Consider the following 18,147-nt stretch of genomic DNA (forward strand, 5'->3'; position numbering starts at 1 on the left):
ACTTTTACTTCGTTTTCAGAGTTTTTCCTTTTTCATTTTTCAAATTGAAATTGTAAGTTGTTTTCTGTTGATGCTTTGCTCTCTCATCTCTCGTTCAATTTTTGATGATATGGGTGAGTTGGCTTAAACGGATTTGCAACATGAATTGAAAATTGTTTTTTCGTAGTTTTTTTTTTTTTGGGTTGCACAATTAGAGGCGAGTGCAATGTGTGTAAAATGTGTGGTAAGCTGTAACCCGTAACCTGTAACCTGCTGACCCTCTAAACTAACACAGAGCGGAGAGAACCCCATCAACGTCATCGTCCAACGTCATCGTCATCATTTATGCATGAATGTATGAGAGTGCACGTATTTACCTATGGACAACCCCTTTTTTAATATGCCGTGGTAAACTGCAACAAAACTCAAACTCAAACTCTGACTCGGAACTGACAAACGCCTCGCTTACATTCTTCACTTTTTGTGGATGGGTTGGCGAGTGTTGCCAGTTTGTGTCGCATTGCTCGAGAAATGAGACGGAGAACGAGAAGGAGAACGAGAAAGAGAACGAGAACATGACCGAGGAGAAGCTAACTGAACTAAAGGGTTCGCTTGCACTCTCAACGAATCGGTCAAGCTGAAAAATGCGCTGCAATTGCACCTTATACACACACACACACACACACACACAACATACACACACACTCAACACTCACACAGTTACATAAATGGACAACAAGTACAAATTATTTAATGGGGTTCGGCTCGACTATGAAGTGCTCAGCATTGTACTCTAAGCTAAGGTAAAATATGCTACTCAATGTCAGTTTTGTTATCAACTTCTATTGATAACTATAACTATAACTTCTATTCTTTTTCTTCTTCTTTGCAATCAAAGATTTTTAGTTTCAATCAGCAATAACTTATGCACAACTTCCTTTAAGTTATTATTGTCCCTCTTTTGTTAAATTATTTACAAGTATGTAGTATAAAACTGTCTAATGCAACTGTCTAATTGAAAATAATATTCGGAATTGTTGACCAATATGGAAAACTTTCATTTTGTTATTAAATTCTTTACAAATATATTAAGAAGTTACAGGATTTCACACAGCAATTTTATTTTGATAAAAAATGCAATAATATTGTAAATAAAATATATTTGACAAAATTTTTAAAAATCTTTAGAAATTATGAAATTTGCCTAGCACTTTGGGCTCTCAATAATATAATATAATATTATGAGTCATTTATAAAACTCCATCTAAAATTCTGATAATAAAAGTTTGATTTAAAACAAAATGGTCGTTCTCAATAATGTAATATTATAAGCCATTTATGAAACTCCTTATTTAATTCTTATTTTAAAAGCTCGCTCTAATTTAATGTTGAAAATCATTTAGAGCATTTTTTTAGGTATCGTTCATTGAATATTCCAAATTGTGTTTACTTTAATTTCTATAGTAACTCTTACAATCTTTGCTTAATATCAGTACCAATTCTCTGAACATTTTAATTACACTGAGTTAAGTTTTTAATTATTTATGTTAAGCTTGCATGAGCAGATTAAACACAAAATATTATTTGCTGGTGAACAATACACCGAAAAATTCGCAGAAATGGAAATTCGTGGAAATTTGTTCATTGAGTAATTTGAACATTTTAATTAAAAGAATCGAGCGAGAACTCAACAAGTATTTGCCAAACATTGCACTGAAAAGTTAAGCTCTCTTTACGAAGTATAACAACTCTTTGCAGTATTTGTCAACAGGGTATTTTCCCTGTTTGCCCTTCGCAGTTTTGGCCATGCATCGTTGGTATTTAAATTGAGCCAACGGGCAGTGAAAAAAAGGGCGAAATGCACTTCAAAAATAGAAATGCAGAGCAACATAAAAAAGGGTTAAATGTGCTAATACATGTAGGTATGAGTGTGCAAGTGTGTGTGTGTATCCTGTATCCTTGAAATGCAACGCATGAAAAGCATTTTCGCTGCTTCTTCTCTCTCTCGTACTCTATTGCTGTCCCTATCGCTGTTGCTGTGGCAATTAGCGGGCAAAGTCTTGCGTTTTTTTGGCTTTTTATTTAGCTTTGTTGTTGTTTATTAATAAACAATAACAAGAATGCTTAATTGCATATCTATTTACTGCCAGCTGCTGCTTGTTAACCTCATTTGCCGCTCTTCCTTCTCCCTCTTTCCATCTTTCTATCTCTTTCATTCGCTTCGCCTGTCCATCATTAACGTCACATTTCTCCCCTCTCTAATTTCGGTATCTTTTTAGCTTTCTTCGCAGTTTGTCTCATTAAAATGAGCAAACGCGAAAATCATTTGCACTGCAAGTTTCTCCTTCGCATTTTATACCCGATATACATAGGGTAGAAGGGTATTATAGGCAGAAGAAGGCGTCTCAGACCCTTCAAAGTATTTGTATTCTTGATCAGCGTCAACAGCTGAGTATATTTCGGTATATTTTCAGTATTTTTCTGGTATATTAATTTGAGATATGGTATATAATGTATTTTATGGTACATTCCAAATTATAGGCATTGGTATATTTTTAGTATTTTTGCGGTATACTAATATGGAATATACTATAATATATTTTGAATGTAGTTCTATATCAATAAACCAAATATAGGCTTTGGTATATTTTAGGGTTTATGTGGTACATTTGGTATAAACTATGATATATTTTGAATGTAGCTCTGCATTAATATACTAAATGTATCCGTCGGTATATATTTGGTATTTCTGCGGTATACTAAGTTGGTATATACTATGATATATTTTGAACTATATCAATATAACTATATCAATATACCAAAAATAGCCTTTGGTAAATTTTAAGTATTTTTGTGGTATATTAATTTGGTATATACTTAGATATATTTTGAATGTAGTTCTGTATTAATATACCAAATGTAGCCGTCGGTATATTTTTGGTATTTCTGCGGTATACTAAGTTGGTATATACTATGATGTATTTTGAATGCAGAACTATATCCATATACCAAATATAGCCTTTGGTATATTTTAAGTATTTTTGTGCTACATTAATATGGAATATTTTCAAATACCGCACTGCTTCGCTTTCATTAAAAATGTATAGCTGGTATTTCAAAGTCGAGCACATTCGACTTAAGCTTTCTTTTTTTTTTTTACTTCCACGGCAACTGGAAAATGCACTGTCGCATTTTCAGCTCGTTAGTGTGCGTGTGTGTGTGTGTGTGTGTATTTGTGTGTGTGACAATGCGGTAGTTTTGTCCTTTAACTACTTGGCAAGGCCACGCACTCGTGGCGTCTTTTGATAACTGTGCTTTAGCTTTGCATATTAAGTATACGCGTAGTACGACGCTTTCGTCGTGTAATTATGTAACATTCATTTACATTTCGCGCTGCATTTTAGACTTTTAATCAATGCAGAGTTTTTACATGCAACGTTTTATATAAAACACAATTCACATTTGCGTGTGTTTGTTTGTCTCGTTGTCTGTCGCATTGAATGTGCCAAGCTTAACAAGGATGTGAAAATTTATTTATTAAAATTTAACAACGCATTATAATCAGCGCAGATTTATGTACTCGAGTGGATGTGTGTATATAGTTTCGACTAGCGGAATGAATGATTGTCATCAACAACAACCACCAGCAACAGCAACCGAAGCAACCAAAGCAGCAACCCATCAACGAGCAGCATCATCCACGTTAAGCAGCCGTCGCGGCGAACAGCAACAGCAGCAAATCATTTTCATGCAACAATTCAAAAGCATTCAATTGCACAGACAACACACAACACAACAACGAAGCATAGAATTGCACTCACACTCGCACACACGGGTTTTATTATTTAATTTATGCGCCAGATACAACAACAACAAAAACAAGTAAGAAAGCTACAGTCGAGTGTACTCGACTGTGAGATACCCGCTACCCATTATGAATAAAAGCAATATATTTTGCAGTATATTTCTCAAAATATACCAAATATACTACAAAAATACTAAAAAAATATACCAAAATGTATATGTGGTATATCGATATAGTACCGCATTCAAAATATACCATAGACGGCACAATATACCAGATTGTCAGCCAAAGCAACTAAGACCCCTAGTAAGTAGGCGTTTTTGCCATACAAAAGTATTTCTTTAATAACTTCGACAATTTTTATCTGATCGCAACCAAGTTTTCAGGAATCATAACTACTATAGTTATTATTGTATCTACCAAAATTCGTAACTCTTGCTTTAAAATTACGCTTGTTATTCGATTTTTTTGATTTGCGGGGGCGGAAGGGGGCGTGGCAAAAATTTGAAACAAACTTGATCTGCGTGCAAACATAACAAATGTTGTCGAAAAAAAATTATAGCTCTATCTCTTATAGCCTCTGAGATCTAGGTGTTCATACGGACGGACGGACAGACACACAGACACACAGACACACAGACGGACAGACGGACAGACGGACATGGCTAGATCGTCTCGGCTGTTGACGCTGATCAAGAATATATATACTTTATAGGGTCGGAGATGCCTCCTTCTACCTGTTACATACATTTCCTGCCGGCACAAAGTTATAATACCCTTCTACCCTATGGGTAGCGGGTATAAAAAGATGAAAAATCTGCTGGTAAAAGAGAGCGAAACAAGAAACTGCCACACACACACACACACTCAAAAGATATATAGATACAGTTGTTCAAAAAACAATGGACAACAAAAAAAGAAGAAAAGAGAAGAGCAACTCTTCTTTTGTTATTTGCATAAACTAGCCAAAGGGTCTTCACTTCAGACAGCGACAAAATTCGCAACTGTTTCAAGGTCAACTTAAACGACATAGAATCGAAACAGTTAAGTTGACTCTTCATAATTTCATAAATCGAATGAAGCAACAACTATGCGATAAGATATCAAACTCCAAACAGTTGCTTTATGACTCAAATTAAGTTATTACTTTTTCTAAGAATTGCAACTTATCTGAGAACAAAAATATGTTAAACAAATTGCCATAAACTATTTGAAAAAAAGTAAATACAAATATGTGTTTATGTAAAAATGTGATGTGTATACGTACGGGTTTGGCTTTGGGTTCCTGCAAATAAAATAGAAAAAAGAATGAAATGAATTTAAATTAAAACAAATGCAAAGTAAATTGTAAATACAAATGAATGAGCGAATGTCAGTTGAGAATTCATAAATTGCAATCGCACATATATATATTATTATTATATATTACACATTCGGGCATTCAAATATAAAACACTCTAATTGGCAAAACATTTTTGAGCCCAATTTTGCGATAACTGCTGCATTGAGTCCATTAAAATGGCAAAAATATAAATAAAATGCATGTGGGAGGCGAGTGGGCGACTACAAGATACCCTAAGTGACTTTTCGGTTGACATTTCTGTTAAAATGAAAATTACTTTTTGAAGTTGAATTCAAAGAAGTCAAAAGTCATTTAAATTGAATATCAAAATCTGCCGCTTTAATTTGGGAATTTGTTTTAAAGTTCCTACATAAATATTATATATTTGAAATTTGAAAATTCTTGAAAACTTTAATAATATAAAACATTATTTAAATACCCTAAGTGACTTTTTAGATGACATTTCCATTTAAAAGAAAATTGTTTTTTGAAGTGGAATTAAAATAAGTGAAAAGCTATTTAAAATTCAATATCAAAATCTTCTGCTTTTAATTTGGATATTTAGTTTTAGCTTTATAAATATATATTAAATATTTGACATTTGAAAATTCTTTAAAACTATAAAAATATAAAACATTATTTAAATTTGGAAATTCTTTTAAGCGTTCAAAGTATATAAAATGTTAAAAAAGTTTAATAGAATCCAAATTGACATTCATTTAAAATTGTAGAAAAATATATAGAAAAATTTCCTATAATTATCAAGTTGTTTTAAATACTCTACTTCTTTTTGAGTTAGGGTATAGTAAACCACAAAAAAATGATATGAAAATAGTCCAAAAATGGCAATTTATGATTTTAAATATGCGTTTTAGTTTTTGAATAAAATTGGGGAATTATGTGGAGAGTAAAGAGGGGACTAAAGCGGGGAAGTGAAAGAGAGAGAGACTGGGATTATGTGCTCTGCATAAGCCGCTTAAAAGTTGCATTCCCCAAACACACACACACTCAATACACACACACAAATGCACAGCTCAGTTGGTAGAGAGAAAATAGTTGTGTCTATCAAAATAGGTATTTTTGTATTTATGTGTGGATAGATTTACGAGTACTTAAATGAGTGCGTGCATAAAATGTGAATATCAAAGTGAGTGCATGTGTGTGTGTAGCACGTTTTGGGCTTAAATCCTGTTGCAGGATACAGACAACGACTCAGGCTCAGGCTGAGGCTCAGTCGGAGGCGAAAAGAAAACATGAAAAATGAAAAGGAACAATATGAGCAGATGTGCAGGCAACCAGAGAAACAAATGCAGATGTTTGTCTCGAATTGTGTGCGAGTGTGTGTGTATGTGTGCGAGTGTGTGTGTGTGTGACAGATGAATATGCATTTGGAGCAAAGGCAAAAAGGAAATAAAACAAAAATTTCAATCGGATTTGTGGCAAAGGCAAAGGAAAAAGCAAAGAGCCTTGCTTGCAACTGGACTGTCAGAGTTTTGTCTTTTCCATTTGTTTGGTGCAATGAACTCTCAGTTGCATATGTGTATGTGTGTATCTGTGTGCAGCTGTGCGTAGTCTAGCTACAAATTGAATGATTGTGGCTACGCAAGGCGCAAGGCACCTGGTCATAAGCGCCAATTATAGCTGCAGAAATTTTGTGCTCAACTGAAAACTGAAAAAACTGCCAAATAGAAAATTTAACTTGTTAGCTAGAAAGAGAGAGAGAGAGAGATGGCAGATGGAAAAGAGACAGAGAGAGAGAGAGCTGCTGGTGCTGCAACTGGATACGAGAAGCAAGACCACGGACATGGCATCGTATCAGATTGCATGCAACATAATGAAGTTGAAGCTCATCATCGGCCAACATTTGCTCAAGGTATCAAGTGTGTGTGAGTGCCACAACCCTTCGCTCTCTCTCTCTTTTCTCTGTTATCCTGGATATATGCCAGGACGAAGCCGAAGCTCGGAGTATGTCACGAACGTAGTGTGTGTGTGTGTGTGTGTGCTCAAGTAGGAGCAATGCACTCGCTGCTCTCCGGTTGCAAGCATTGGCATTGTTGTTGCATGTGAGGCAAGATACTCGTACTTTCCGCATTTCGTATGCGTGAAGTGAAACCTTTAAGTTCTACTCACTGCTTAGGGTTACTCTCTACGTTATGTGAGTGCATTTAGTTTGATGAAGTTGCCGCATTGCTGGAGTCCTGCGGCCACAAAAGTGAAATTGAAAGAAGACGGCAAAAAGGAAACAGCAAAGCTTTCGACGATTACAATACAAAACCAAACACCCACCCACCCAGAGATACACTCATCTACAAGAATGAAGTCAATCACTCAAACCAGCGAAGACCCGAAAGGTTCTCGGACAGACAGAAAGACCGAAGGACAGACGCTTTTGGCCACTTTCTTTAGACCAGACGCCTTTTAATATTTGCTCTTCACGTTGTCGTTGTTGATTTGCCTTATTTGAGCAAAGGAATGAGACACACGAAAAACGAAAAACGAAACGAAAAAGAAAACGCTTTTAATGAGAAAATTCCGAAGAAAACTGCATATTTAAGGCCGAACAGGAAGCGAAAAGTCCTTAGACAAGGAGGCGAAGGACGCGAAGGACGCGCGTTCGCAATTCAAATAGCCAAGTTAATGACTTGTGCTCGAGGCATTTTATTTTTAATTTTTTCGGCCTGATTTGTGCAAAGCAAAAGAATAAAAAACGCGCTCGCCCTGAAAGTGTGACCAGCTGGGCAGCTGTCCAAAGGAGCCCAAAAGTAAACCGAAACGAATTCAAATGAAACCAACACGAAATTGAAACTCAAACTCAACTTCAACTCCGAACTCAAACTTAAGCTGAATAAAGTATAAAATGAGAGAGGAACAACAAAAAAAATACGAAACTGGACGCGTATTAAATTACTCGAGTGCTGCAGAAATACCACAGAAATAAGTCAAAAAGTGCATTGATCCGCATTCGATTCACAATTCGGGGCAAGAAACCCAGCTAACTGAATCGAAACACTCGATCGATCAGCCACAGTCAAAATACATATGGAAGAGAACTTCCGCGACAAAAAAGAAAAAGAAATAAACAGGAGAGGCTTGTTATTATTGTTGGTTGGAGGAGAAGAAAACATACTCGTATAATGGATCTCAACACTGTGAAACAACAATTTCTACAGAGAAGAAAAAACTTACTTAGATCAAGAATGAAACCTTGAATCAATATTGATTTCAAAATTTAACCAAGAAGGTTTATTCTTAAATGAAGATCGAAAATCGACAGAAAATCTAGATTGCCTCATCTTGAAATTCAAGATTATAATCTTGTTTCAAGAATGGTGACATCTTAAAATTAATTCAAGATTGCAAAAGATTAAATCAAGATCCAACAATTTTAAAATTTAGATTGTTTAAAATAAACCAATAAACAAAACTGAGTCTCAATAAAGTTTTGCATTGTTCCTTGCCTATTCTTCAAGTTGTTAAAAAATTGTATGATAAATATGAATATTTTAAATATTTCTAAAAAAAATATATCACATTAAAGAATATTTAATATAATAATAATCTCTTGATTATAAAATATACTCTTATCCATTAAAATCTAACTCTTGAAATTCATTAGAGGATATTGACAAAAAAAATTGTATTAACATAGTTAAAAATATAAAATAGTATAGTTCGTTTGAATGATACGAATTTAAATTATAGCATTGAATATTATTCTTTTATAAAGAAACCCTGTGTCATTAAAATTTTTGATAAAAATACAATTGTAGATTCAGAATATCTACAAGCTCTCGAATAATGATATTTTATGAGTGTGATCTACTCTCTAATAATGGGATATTATTTATATTACATTTTTCTAAAATATTTCCGATCTCAACATTAAAGACTAAGACTCTTTCTAGTACGTTCCAGATATTTCTGTTTATTATGATAAATGTTTTATAAATAGAACCAGTTGCAAAGCAGGCGACTGATCGAGTGCACTTGCATCGAGTGATCTGAGCTTAATTGTGCCAATACAGACAACGACTCAGGCTCAGGCTGAGGCTCAGTCGGAGGCGAAAAGAAAACATGAAAAATGAAAAGGAACAATATGAGCAGATGTGCAGGCAACCAGAGAAACAAATGCAGATGTTTGTCTCGAATTGTGTGCGAGTGTGTGTGTATGTGTGCGAGTGTGTGTGTGTGTGACAGATGAATATGCATTTGGAGCAAAGGCAAAAAGGAAATAAAACAAAAATTTCAATCGGATTTGTGGCAAAGGCAAAGGAAAAAGCAAAGAGCCTTGCTTGCAACTGGACTGTCAGAGTTTTGTCTTTTCCATTTGTTTGGTGCAATGAACTCTCAGTTGCATATGTGTATGTGTGTATCTGTGTGCAGCTGTGCGTAGTCTAGCTACAAATTGAATGATTGTGGCTACGCAAGGCGCAAGGCACCTGGTCATAAGCGCCAATTATAGCTGCAGAAATTTTGTGCTCAACTGAAAACTGAAAAAACTGCCAAATAGAAAATTTAACTTGTTAGCTAGAAAGAGAGAGAGAGAGAGATGGCAGATGGAAAAGAGACAGAGAGAGAGAGAGAGCTGCTGGTGCTGCAACTGGATACGAGAAGCAAGACCACGGACATGGCATCGTATCAGATTGCATGCAACATAATGAAGTTGAAGCTCATCATCGGCCAACATTTGCTCAAGGTATCAAGTGTGTGTGAGTGCCACAACCCTTCGCTCTCTCTCTGTTATCCTGGATATATGCCAGGACGAAGCCGAAGCTCGGAGTATGTCACGAACGTAGTGTGTGTGTGTGTGTGTGTGCTCAAGTAGGAGCAATGCACTCGCTGCTCTCCGGTTGCAAGCATTGGCATTGTTGTTGCATGTGAGGCAAGATACTCGTACTTTCCGCATTTCGTATGCGTGAAGTGAAACCTTTAAGTTCTACTCACTGCTTAGGGTTACTCTCTACGTTATGTGAGTGCATTTAGTTTGATGAAGTTGCCGCATTGCTGGAGTCCTGCGGCCACAAAAGTGAAATTGAAAGAAGACGGCAAAAAGGAAACAGCAAAGCTTTCGACGATTACAATACAAAACCAAACACCCACCCACCCAGAGATACACTCATCTACAAGAATGAAGTCAATCACTCAAACCAGCGAAGACCCGAAAGGTTCTCGGACAGACAGAAAGACCGAAGGACAGACGCTTTTGGCCACTTTCTTTAGACCAGACGCCTTTTAATATTTGCTCTTCACGTTGTCGTTGTTGATTTGCCTTATTTGAGCAAAGGAATGAGACACACGAAAAACGAAAAAAAACGAAACGAAAAAGAAAACGCTTTTAATGAGAAAATTCCGAAGAAAACTGCATATTTAAGGCCGAACAGGAAGCGAAAAGTCCTTAGACAAGGAGGCGAAGGACGCGAAGGACGCGCGTTCGCAATTCAAATAGCCAAGTTAATGACTTGTGCTCGAGGCATTTTATTTTTTATTTTTTCGGCCTGATTTGTGCAAAGCAAAAGAATAAAAAACGCGCTCGCCCTGAAAGTGTGACCAGCTGGGCAGCTGTCCAAAGGAGCCCAAAAGTAAACCGAAACGAATTCAAATGAAACCAACACGAAATTGAAACTCAAACTCAACTTCAACTCCGAACTCAAACTTAAGCTGAATAAAGTATAAAATGAGAGAGGAACAACAAAAAAAATACGAAACTGGACGCGTATTAAATTACTCGAGTGCTGCAGAAATACCACAGAAATAAGTCAAAAAAGTGCATTGATCCGCATTCGATTCACAATTCGGGGCAAGAAACCCAGCTAACTGAATCGAAACACTCGATCGATCAGCCACAGTCAAAATACATATGGAAGAGAACTTCCGCGACAAAAAAGAAAAAGAAATAAACAGGAGAGGCTTGTTATTATTGTTGGTTGGAGGAGAAGAAAACATACTCGTATAATAGATCTTAACACTGTGAAACAACAATTTCTACAGAGAAGAAAAAACTTACTTAGATCAAAAATGAAACCTTGAATGAATTTTGATTGTATTTCAAACTTGAACCAAGAAGGTTTATTCTTAAATTAAGATCGAAAATTGACAAAAAATCAATATTGCCCAATCTTGAAATTCTAGATTTTAATCTTGTTTCAAGATTGCAAAATCTTTAATCAAGATTTAACAATCTTAAAATTTAGATTGTTTAAAATAAACCACTCAACAAAACTGAGTCTCAATAAAGTTTTACGTTTTTCCTTGCCTATTCTTCAAGTTGTTATTAAATTTTATGATAAATATGAATATTTTAAATATTTCTAGAAAAATATATCACAGAATATTTATAATAGAATAATCTCTTGATGATAAAATATTCTTTTATCCATTAAAATCTAACTCTTGAAATTCTTTAGACGATATAAACAAAAAAATTGTATTACCTTAGTTAAAATAATAAAATAATGAAGTTCTTTTGAATGATACGATATTAAAATATGATATGATATTAAAATTATAGCATTAAATATAATTCTTTTCATGAAAATAAAATTGTAGACATATCTACAAGCTCTCTCTAATGATATTTTATGAGTGTGATCTACTCTTTTTAATAAATTTAATAATGGGATATAATATTTTTCCAAACTATTTCCGATCTCAACATTAAAAACAAAGTCCCTTCTTAGTATGTTGCAGATATTTCAGCTTATTATGATAAATGTTTTATTAATAGAACCAGTTGCAAAGCAGGCGACTGACCGAGTGCACTTGCATCGAGTGATCTGAGCTTAAAATTGTGCCAATAAATAATTAAACTTGTGTAGCACAGTGTGAAAGACATGGACATGGTTAGCGGGGATACAACAAACGCGGCAACAACAACGAGAACAATATATTTTAATGATAATAATCATAATTCTGACGCTGATGTTGATGATGATGATGAAGCAGAGGAAGATATAAAATAAAGCGCCAATTGCATGGGAAGCGCGTAAGGAAGAGGAAGAGAGTTTGCGAGTGTGTGTGTGTGTGTGTAGAGTATTGACATGTCAACTGAAGGCGCAGCGACTGCAAAATTTACAACTTTATCTATGTTTGAAAGCAGCGACAGCGACGGCAGCTGAGATAGTGGACAGCGCACTCTCTGCTCTCTTCTTTCGTGTCGATCGTCGCTTTTGCGTGCCATTTTCTTGTTTGACAACCTTTTGTGACGTTCGACGTCGCTGCGCTGCGCTGTCAACCTCCTGCTTAATTGTGTGAGCAGTCGCGCGCGCTGTCTGCTCTCTCCTAACTATCTAGCACGCTATCTCGCTCTCACACTCGCAGAGGCGAGGCTCGTTTTCGTTTCTGTTTTCGGTTTCCTGTTTGCTGCTGGCGTTGATCGCAGCAGCGAGACAAAACGTTGCGCAGTCGCTTATTTATTTATGTCTGTCTCGCCGTCTCTCTTTCTGTCTGTCTCTCTGTTTGTACGTGTGTTTGTAAGTTGTGAACATCTGCTCCTGCAGGCGGCGGCAACGACTGCGAACGACGTTTGCTTTTCTTTTGTTGTTGTTGCTGCTGCTGTTGCTGTGCCTCGTTTTCGTTATTATCGTTTTTATTGTTGTTTTATTTCATACGGCATATTGCTGCTGTTGTTGTTGTTGTTATTGTTGTTCTTGTTGCTGTTATTCTTTCTTGTTTGCAAAGAGCTCAGCAAACGCGTCCAAATGGAAGCGCTTCATTTTTGTGGACATGACCTTAATTTGGCTTTGCGATCGCAACATACGATTGTTAGAAGTGCTAGAGCGAGACAAACATAGTGACATTTGATTTCGCTCTACGTTGTGTATTTAAGATTAGCATTTTTCAGGTTCTTAGCGAGTCCTTCGCTACTGTGTCCTGCACTCAGCTCGGCCAATGAACTTGTCTTGGGATGAAGACATCAACATCATCATCAACATCCTCATCATCATATAACCACAACCACTTGAGATCCACATACAAATGGACTCCACTTGGGCGACATGCAGATGCAGAGATTCAGATGTGTGTGTGTGTGTGAGTGTGTAACCTGATTTCCTCAAAGGATATGCTTGCTGCCTGCGGCTAGGCTCTTAAGTGATTTCGAAACGCAATGCAAACTGAATGGGAAAATGAACGCAACTCATCTGCAGTCGCCTGGGAAGTTGAGCACAGAGTACAGAGCACTGAGTTTAAGGATACGCGAATGCTGCACACACACACTCAAGTGCACATACGCAAGTACTTAAACACACACACACATAGAGAGAAGTGCTTGTAGGTTACTAGTTAAACGCAGGCTGCAACTGAGGCCAATGCAAAGGCAATTGCCGGACAAAGAGAACGAACGAAAGAGCGAAGGAGCGAGAGCGAAGTAGTGAGAGCGGGACAGCAAGCGTGCAAAGGAGAGCGGGCGTGTGGCTGGGCGCATTAATTTGCACTGACTGCGGACTGCGAAACATCTGTTGTGCTGACATAAATCTTGAGTGACTGACCGCTGGAGCGAAAGACCGCGCGAACTTTTGTGCGTGGCCGCCGCGAGCTGCAAAAACACAAGCGAACAGCAAAACAGTGCACAACAACAACAGCGGAGAAAACCAGTTTACACCGGCTATCGCTATTGCTTTGGCTATGGCATTGGCCCTGGCACAGTGTCCTCACACAGCTGCGCACAACTCTAAACTCTGCAGCACAGCGTGATGCAAGTGAGCGAACAATACCAAAATCACAGCTGCCTTTGAACACAATGCAGACTAAGGTGAATGCTAATTTCGCCAGAATTTCAGAATATAATAATACTGGTCTATACAAATACATCCATTCTATAACTAATTTAATATGTTTCAACGTTGACAGCCAGTTTCTCTATTATAATTTTTCAAGTGTCATAAAATCACTTGCTAGGATATTTTCGGGAATTTACTGAATAGTTCATATATATAGAAGCACTTGATACATTATCACTTGTTAGGAAATTTCGTAAATATACAAAGAGAACAGAATTGTAGATTGAAAACTAGATTACCAATCTAAAATTAAAATTTTTTCAATATTAAAAATAAAACAATATTGAAATAAGATTTTAGAATTGAATCTTAAATCAATATTGTTTTGCTAAAGTTGCATTTTAAGATAAAAAACAATTTATTTTAAGATTAAAAGCTTGATTCAAGAATGTTTTATTCTATATTGAAAATTAAATTGCAAATCTTGATTTGAGATTTACTCGATTTAAAAAAAAAAAACAATCTTTTTTCTGTGTACTGAATTGTTCACCTGATACATATTATGATTAAATATATGATAAATATATAGAATTTGTTAAGATTCTTTTTTGATATTATATTAAGTGGAAGCTCCTACATTCCTAATTCATTCAAAGGTTTTATAAATAAATGAAAATCATTTAAGCTTATGTTACAATTGACCAGTTTAAAAAACTTGGCAATATTATTTAATGTTTTTTGTCTTGACTTTTCGGTTTTTTATATGGCTAATACAATTTTCCTGACATTAATTTCCTAATCTTTTCAGAACCAATGATTCCTGTATGTAACATTATCGCTACATGAATCGTAATTATATTGTTCGACCTCTTTTCATTTGAATATTATATTATATGTGTTTATATTTTTATAAGGCAAAAGAGTATTGTAACGTTATTCTCTTTACTATTAATCTGTTTTTTAGTTACACTACACACATTATGATTGACATTTTCACAAATAGTAATGTATTTCCTGGTCTCATCATACATATTTAAAAACTATAGTTTTCATATAAAAATCTTATTTCAAGACTGTTTCTTTTTTAAAATCGAAAAATTTTAAATCAAGAAATTAAGAACAAATCTTAAATCAAGATATTTTCATACAAATCTTAAATGAAGATTTTTTTAATCAAATCTTAAATCAATATTTTTCCAAACTAAATTTTTTCTCTTTGTGTATGAAAGCTTGGATGTTGCACCACTGTGCATTGCCGGCAGCACCGTTGTTTATGCTGTTGCCGTTGCCGTTGCTGCGACGCAACGCAGCAGATTTCATTGAGTAACTTTTTGTTGAATGAATGGAAATATGGTTGGAAGAAGCCTGTCTCAAAGCCTGGGAATTGCCTCGCAAAAAAAGTAAAAAAAAATAAATAAAAAGCTGAATGGCCAAAAGCACAAGCTGCACAACTGTTCAACTGTTGAACGGTTCGATTGGCTGAATGGCTTGACCATTGAATGGCTGTTAACTTGTTGTTGGTGGTGGACTTACCTTCTTCTCGGTGAGCTTCTCGCAGCGACGTTGCTTGCAGATCTGATGACTCTTGTCGTTGCGGCATGGAGCGCATTCGCCGCAGTTATCCTTGCGTTGGCATCCGACGCATTCGCCGCAGCGTTTCCTCTTCTTCTTCGACTGCAATACAGAGGCGGAACAAGCAGAAGAGAAGGAGTTGGTGTTGGTGTTGTGATTGGAGTTGTGATTGTGTTGGTGATTGTGATTGGATAATAGTTCATGGTAGTCAAGGTGTTGTTGTTGTGGGTAGGTTATGGTCGGGTGTTCCTATTATTTGCAGCGTTGCAGCTGATTCAAGCGATTCAAATGCTGAATGCAAAACTTACCTGCTTATCGCATCCATTCGCATTCGTTGCATCGTTGCTATCGCCCATGCCCAGAGCACTCAACGGACTCTTAAAGTTCGCCGTACTCGATACAGCATCCACTTGCCCCGGATTCCCGCCACTGGGATCCACATCCATTCCACTTGCCTCGCTCTCAGCACTCGATTCCAATGAATTCGGACGTTGTTTCCGTCGTTCCTTTTTCCTGGCGTCCAGCCTTGCAATGGGCGATTGCAGCAACTTCTCCACCTTGAGGGGCGTTGTGGTTGCTGCCGCCGCTGTGGTTGTTGATGTTGTGCTCGGCGTTGGCGTGTGCGGTTGTGTTGTATGGGGCGTGTGGCTGCCGCTGCTGCTGGCCGCATGCGGAAAGCTGTTGCTGTTGTTGCCGTCATACGAACTGGGCGTATGCATGCCCACAGCCACGCCCAGTCCGAGGCCATGTTGCTGATGCAGCTGCTGTTGTTGCAAGTGTTGCTGCTGCTGCTGTTGATGATGTTGTTGTTGCTGGTGATGTTGCTGCTGCAACGTGTTGTTGCCATTGTTGCTGAGATCAAAGTCCTCCTTCTTGAGCAGCATGCTGCCCGTTAGCATATCGTAATCCCCTCCAGCTGCTGTCTCCTTCTTCACCAGCGGAGCAAAGCCTGGCGTCAACGGTTGATACAACTGAAGATCCCCAAATGCGGCTGTGGCTGCTGCTGCAGCCGGCATCAAAGGATAACCAGCGGCTGCAGCGCCGCGATGATGCGAGTGCATGTGATGAAATGCATTCGGCGGCGGCGGAGGCGCGCCCAAGGGCGTGAAACTGCCCGAGGGGGGCGTGATGCTCGTCTGCATGCCTGGAAGTTGAGTGAGCGGCGATCCCACGCTCATCATTCCAGGCGAACTCACGGAGATGCTCGCTGGAGACATGGCCACAGTTTGCAGAGATGTTGCTCCTGTGTTGGCTGCTTGTGCAGCGGCTGCTGCTGCGGCTGCTGCTGCTTGGGCAGCGGCTGCTGTGGGCAACGGCATCGGTGTGCCATCGGGCAACAGTTGCTCGTTGTAGCCGTGGAATTGACTCTGGAATGAGGGCAACTTCGAGAAGGGTTCGAAGCCGCTCTTCGGCTGCTGTTGTTGCTGCTGTTGTTGTTGCTGCTGTGCAGTTGGTGGCTGCTGATCCTTGGACTCCATTTCCCAGGGACGTGTGTAGCTGCCGTTGGAATTGGAATTCGAATTCGAGTTTGGATTCGAGTTGTTGTTAGTGCTGTTCGTATTGTTGTTGCTGTTGCTGGTGCTTACTGCTGCTGCTGCTGTGGCGGCGGCGGTGGCAGCAGCAACGGCATGTTCATCATGTTGTTGTTGTTGTTGGCTGTGAGCCAAGCTGTGACTGTTGCTGTGAGCATGACTGTGGCCATTGCTGAGGCTGGCCGCATTGCCATTTGCAGTGTTGCTGCTGCTGCTGCCCAAAGGAGTTGCAACATGGTTGCTGGCATTGCCATTCGTGGTGGTTGCTGCCGCTGGTTGCTGGCGTGCATAGTAATCCCAATGTTGTTGCTGCTGCTCCGCCAAAGGAGTTTGCTGATAGTGTTGTTGTTGCTGCTGTTGCAGATGTTGCTGCTGCTGCTGTTGGTAGTGCTGTTGGTGATGATGATGTGGATGCGGATGATGATGATGATACGGCGTCGTATAATGTTGACTCAAGCTGCTCAGCTGATTGAGATGCGTATTATGCAGATCGGCAGCTGCGGATGCAACAGTTGCTGAGATTGCTGGCAACAGGTTGCTGCTGCTGCTGTTGCTGCTGCTGGTTGCTGCTGCTGTGGGATCGACGGGACCGCCGGTGCTGCTCTGTGCGATTATTGAAGACGCCATTTAAGTCCGAACACTTGCATGGCTGCGCAGCTCTTTGGCTTGCTGCGCTGCTCGCTTTTTGGGTTGGAGAGGGGAACTACTTCAAAGGGGGGAGTTAAGGAGAAGGGGGGTTCCTTTAACTTTGTATAGTTCTTTAACTGTTTTTCTTTTTCTTTTTTTTTTTGTACACTCGCTCACTGCTCTTGAGGTAGTTTATCTTCGATTTGTTTTTTGATTATGAATTTTTAATTGTTTGTAACTTTTTTTAAATTTGTATTTGATATTTTGAACTCACTGGTTTCATTTGTGCTTCTTATTTATAAAATTGTATTTATATATTTGTAATTTGTAATTTGTATTGCTTAAGCATTAATATTCGTTAAATATTTGTAAAAGTGCTACGATTTAATTCTTTTTCTTTTTTGTTTGTTGTTAAAAATTTGTAAGTTAGAAAATTCAAAATTTGTTGTTTGTACTTTATTCGTGGTTGAAGATGCTTTTTTGTTATTTGCTCTTTTGTAAACGGCAGCTATGTAATAATTTTATATATTTTAAATTTATTATTTAATATTTTTGCTGTTTTTTATTTATGTT

General features: G+C 37.8%; 1 protein-coding gene across 4 annotated transcripts in view; it reads right to left on the minus strand.

Annotated features, from left to right (window-relative positions):
- Window positions 1-17,890, minus strand: part of LOC132793984 (methylcytosine dioxygenase TET) — a 130,644-nt gene extending 112,754 nt beyond the window's left edge. Inside the window, exons 1-3 of one of the 4 annotated variants that reach the window (XM_060804184.1) lie at window positions 15,724-17,890; window positions 15,377-15,664; window positions 5,052-5,069 (exon numbers count right to left, since the gene is read on the minus strand). In XM_060804184.1, coding sequence (XP_060660167.1) covers window positions 5,052-5,069; window positions 15,377-15,664; window positions 15,724-17,574 — 2,157 coding nt within the window. In that variant the 5' untranslated portion in view covers window positions 17,575-17,890. The remainder of the gene's footprint in view (window positions 1-5,051; window positions 5,070-15,376; window positions 15,665-15,723) is intronic. The other 3 variants (XM_060804181.1, XM_060804183.1, XM_060804182.1) reach the window with 3 other exon arrangements.
- Between the last annotated feature and the right edge of the window lie 257 nt (window positions 17,891-18,147).

This window comes from Drosophila nasuta, chromosome 3 (genome assembly GCF_023558535.2).
Source record: "Drosophila nasuta strain 15112-1781.00 chromosome 3, ASM2355853v1, whole genome shotgun sequence".
Lineage (NCBI taxonomy): Eukaryota > Metazoa > Arthropoda > Insecta > Diptera > Drosophilidae > Drosophila > Drosophila nasuta.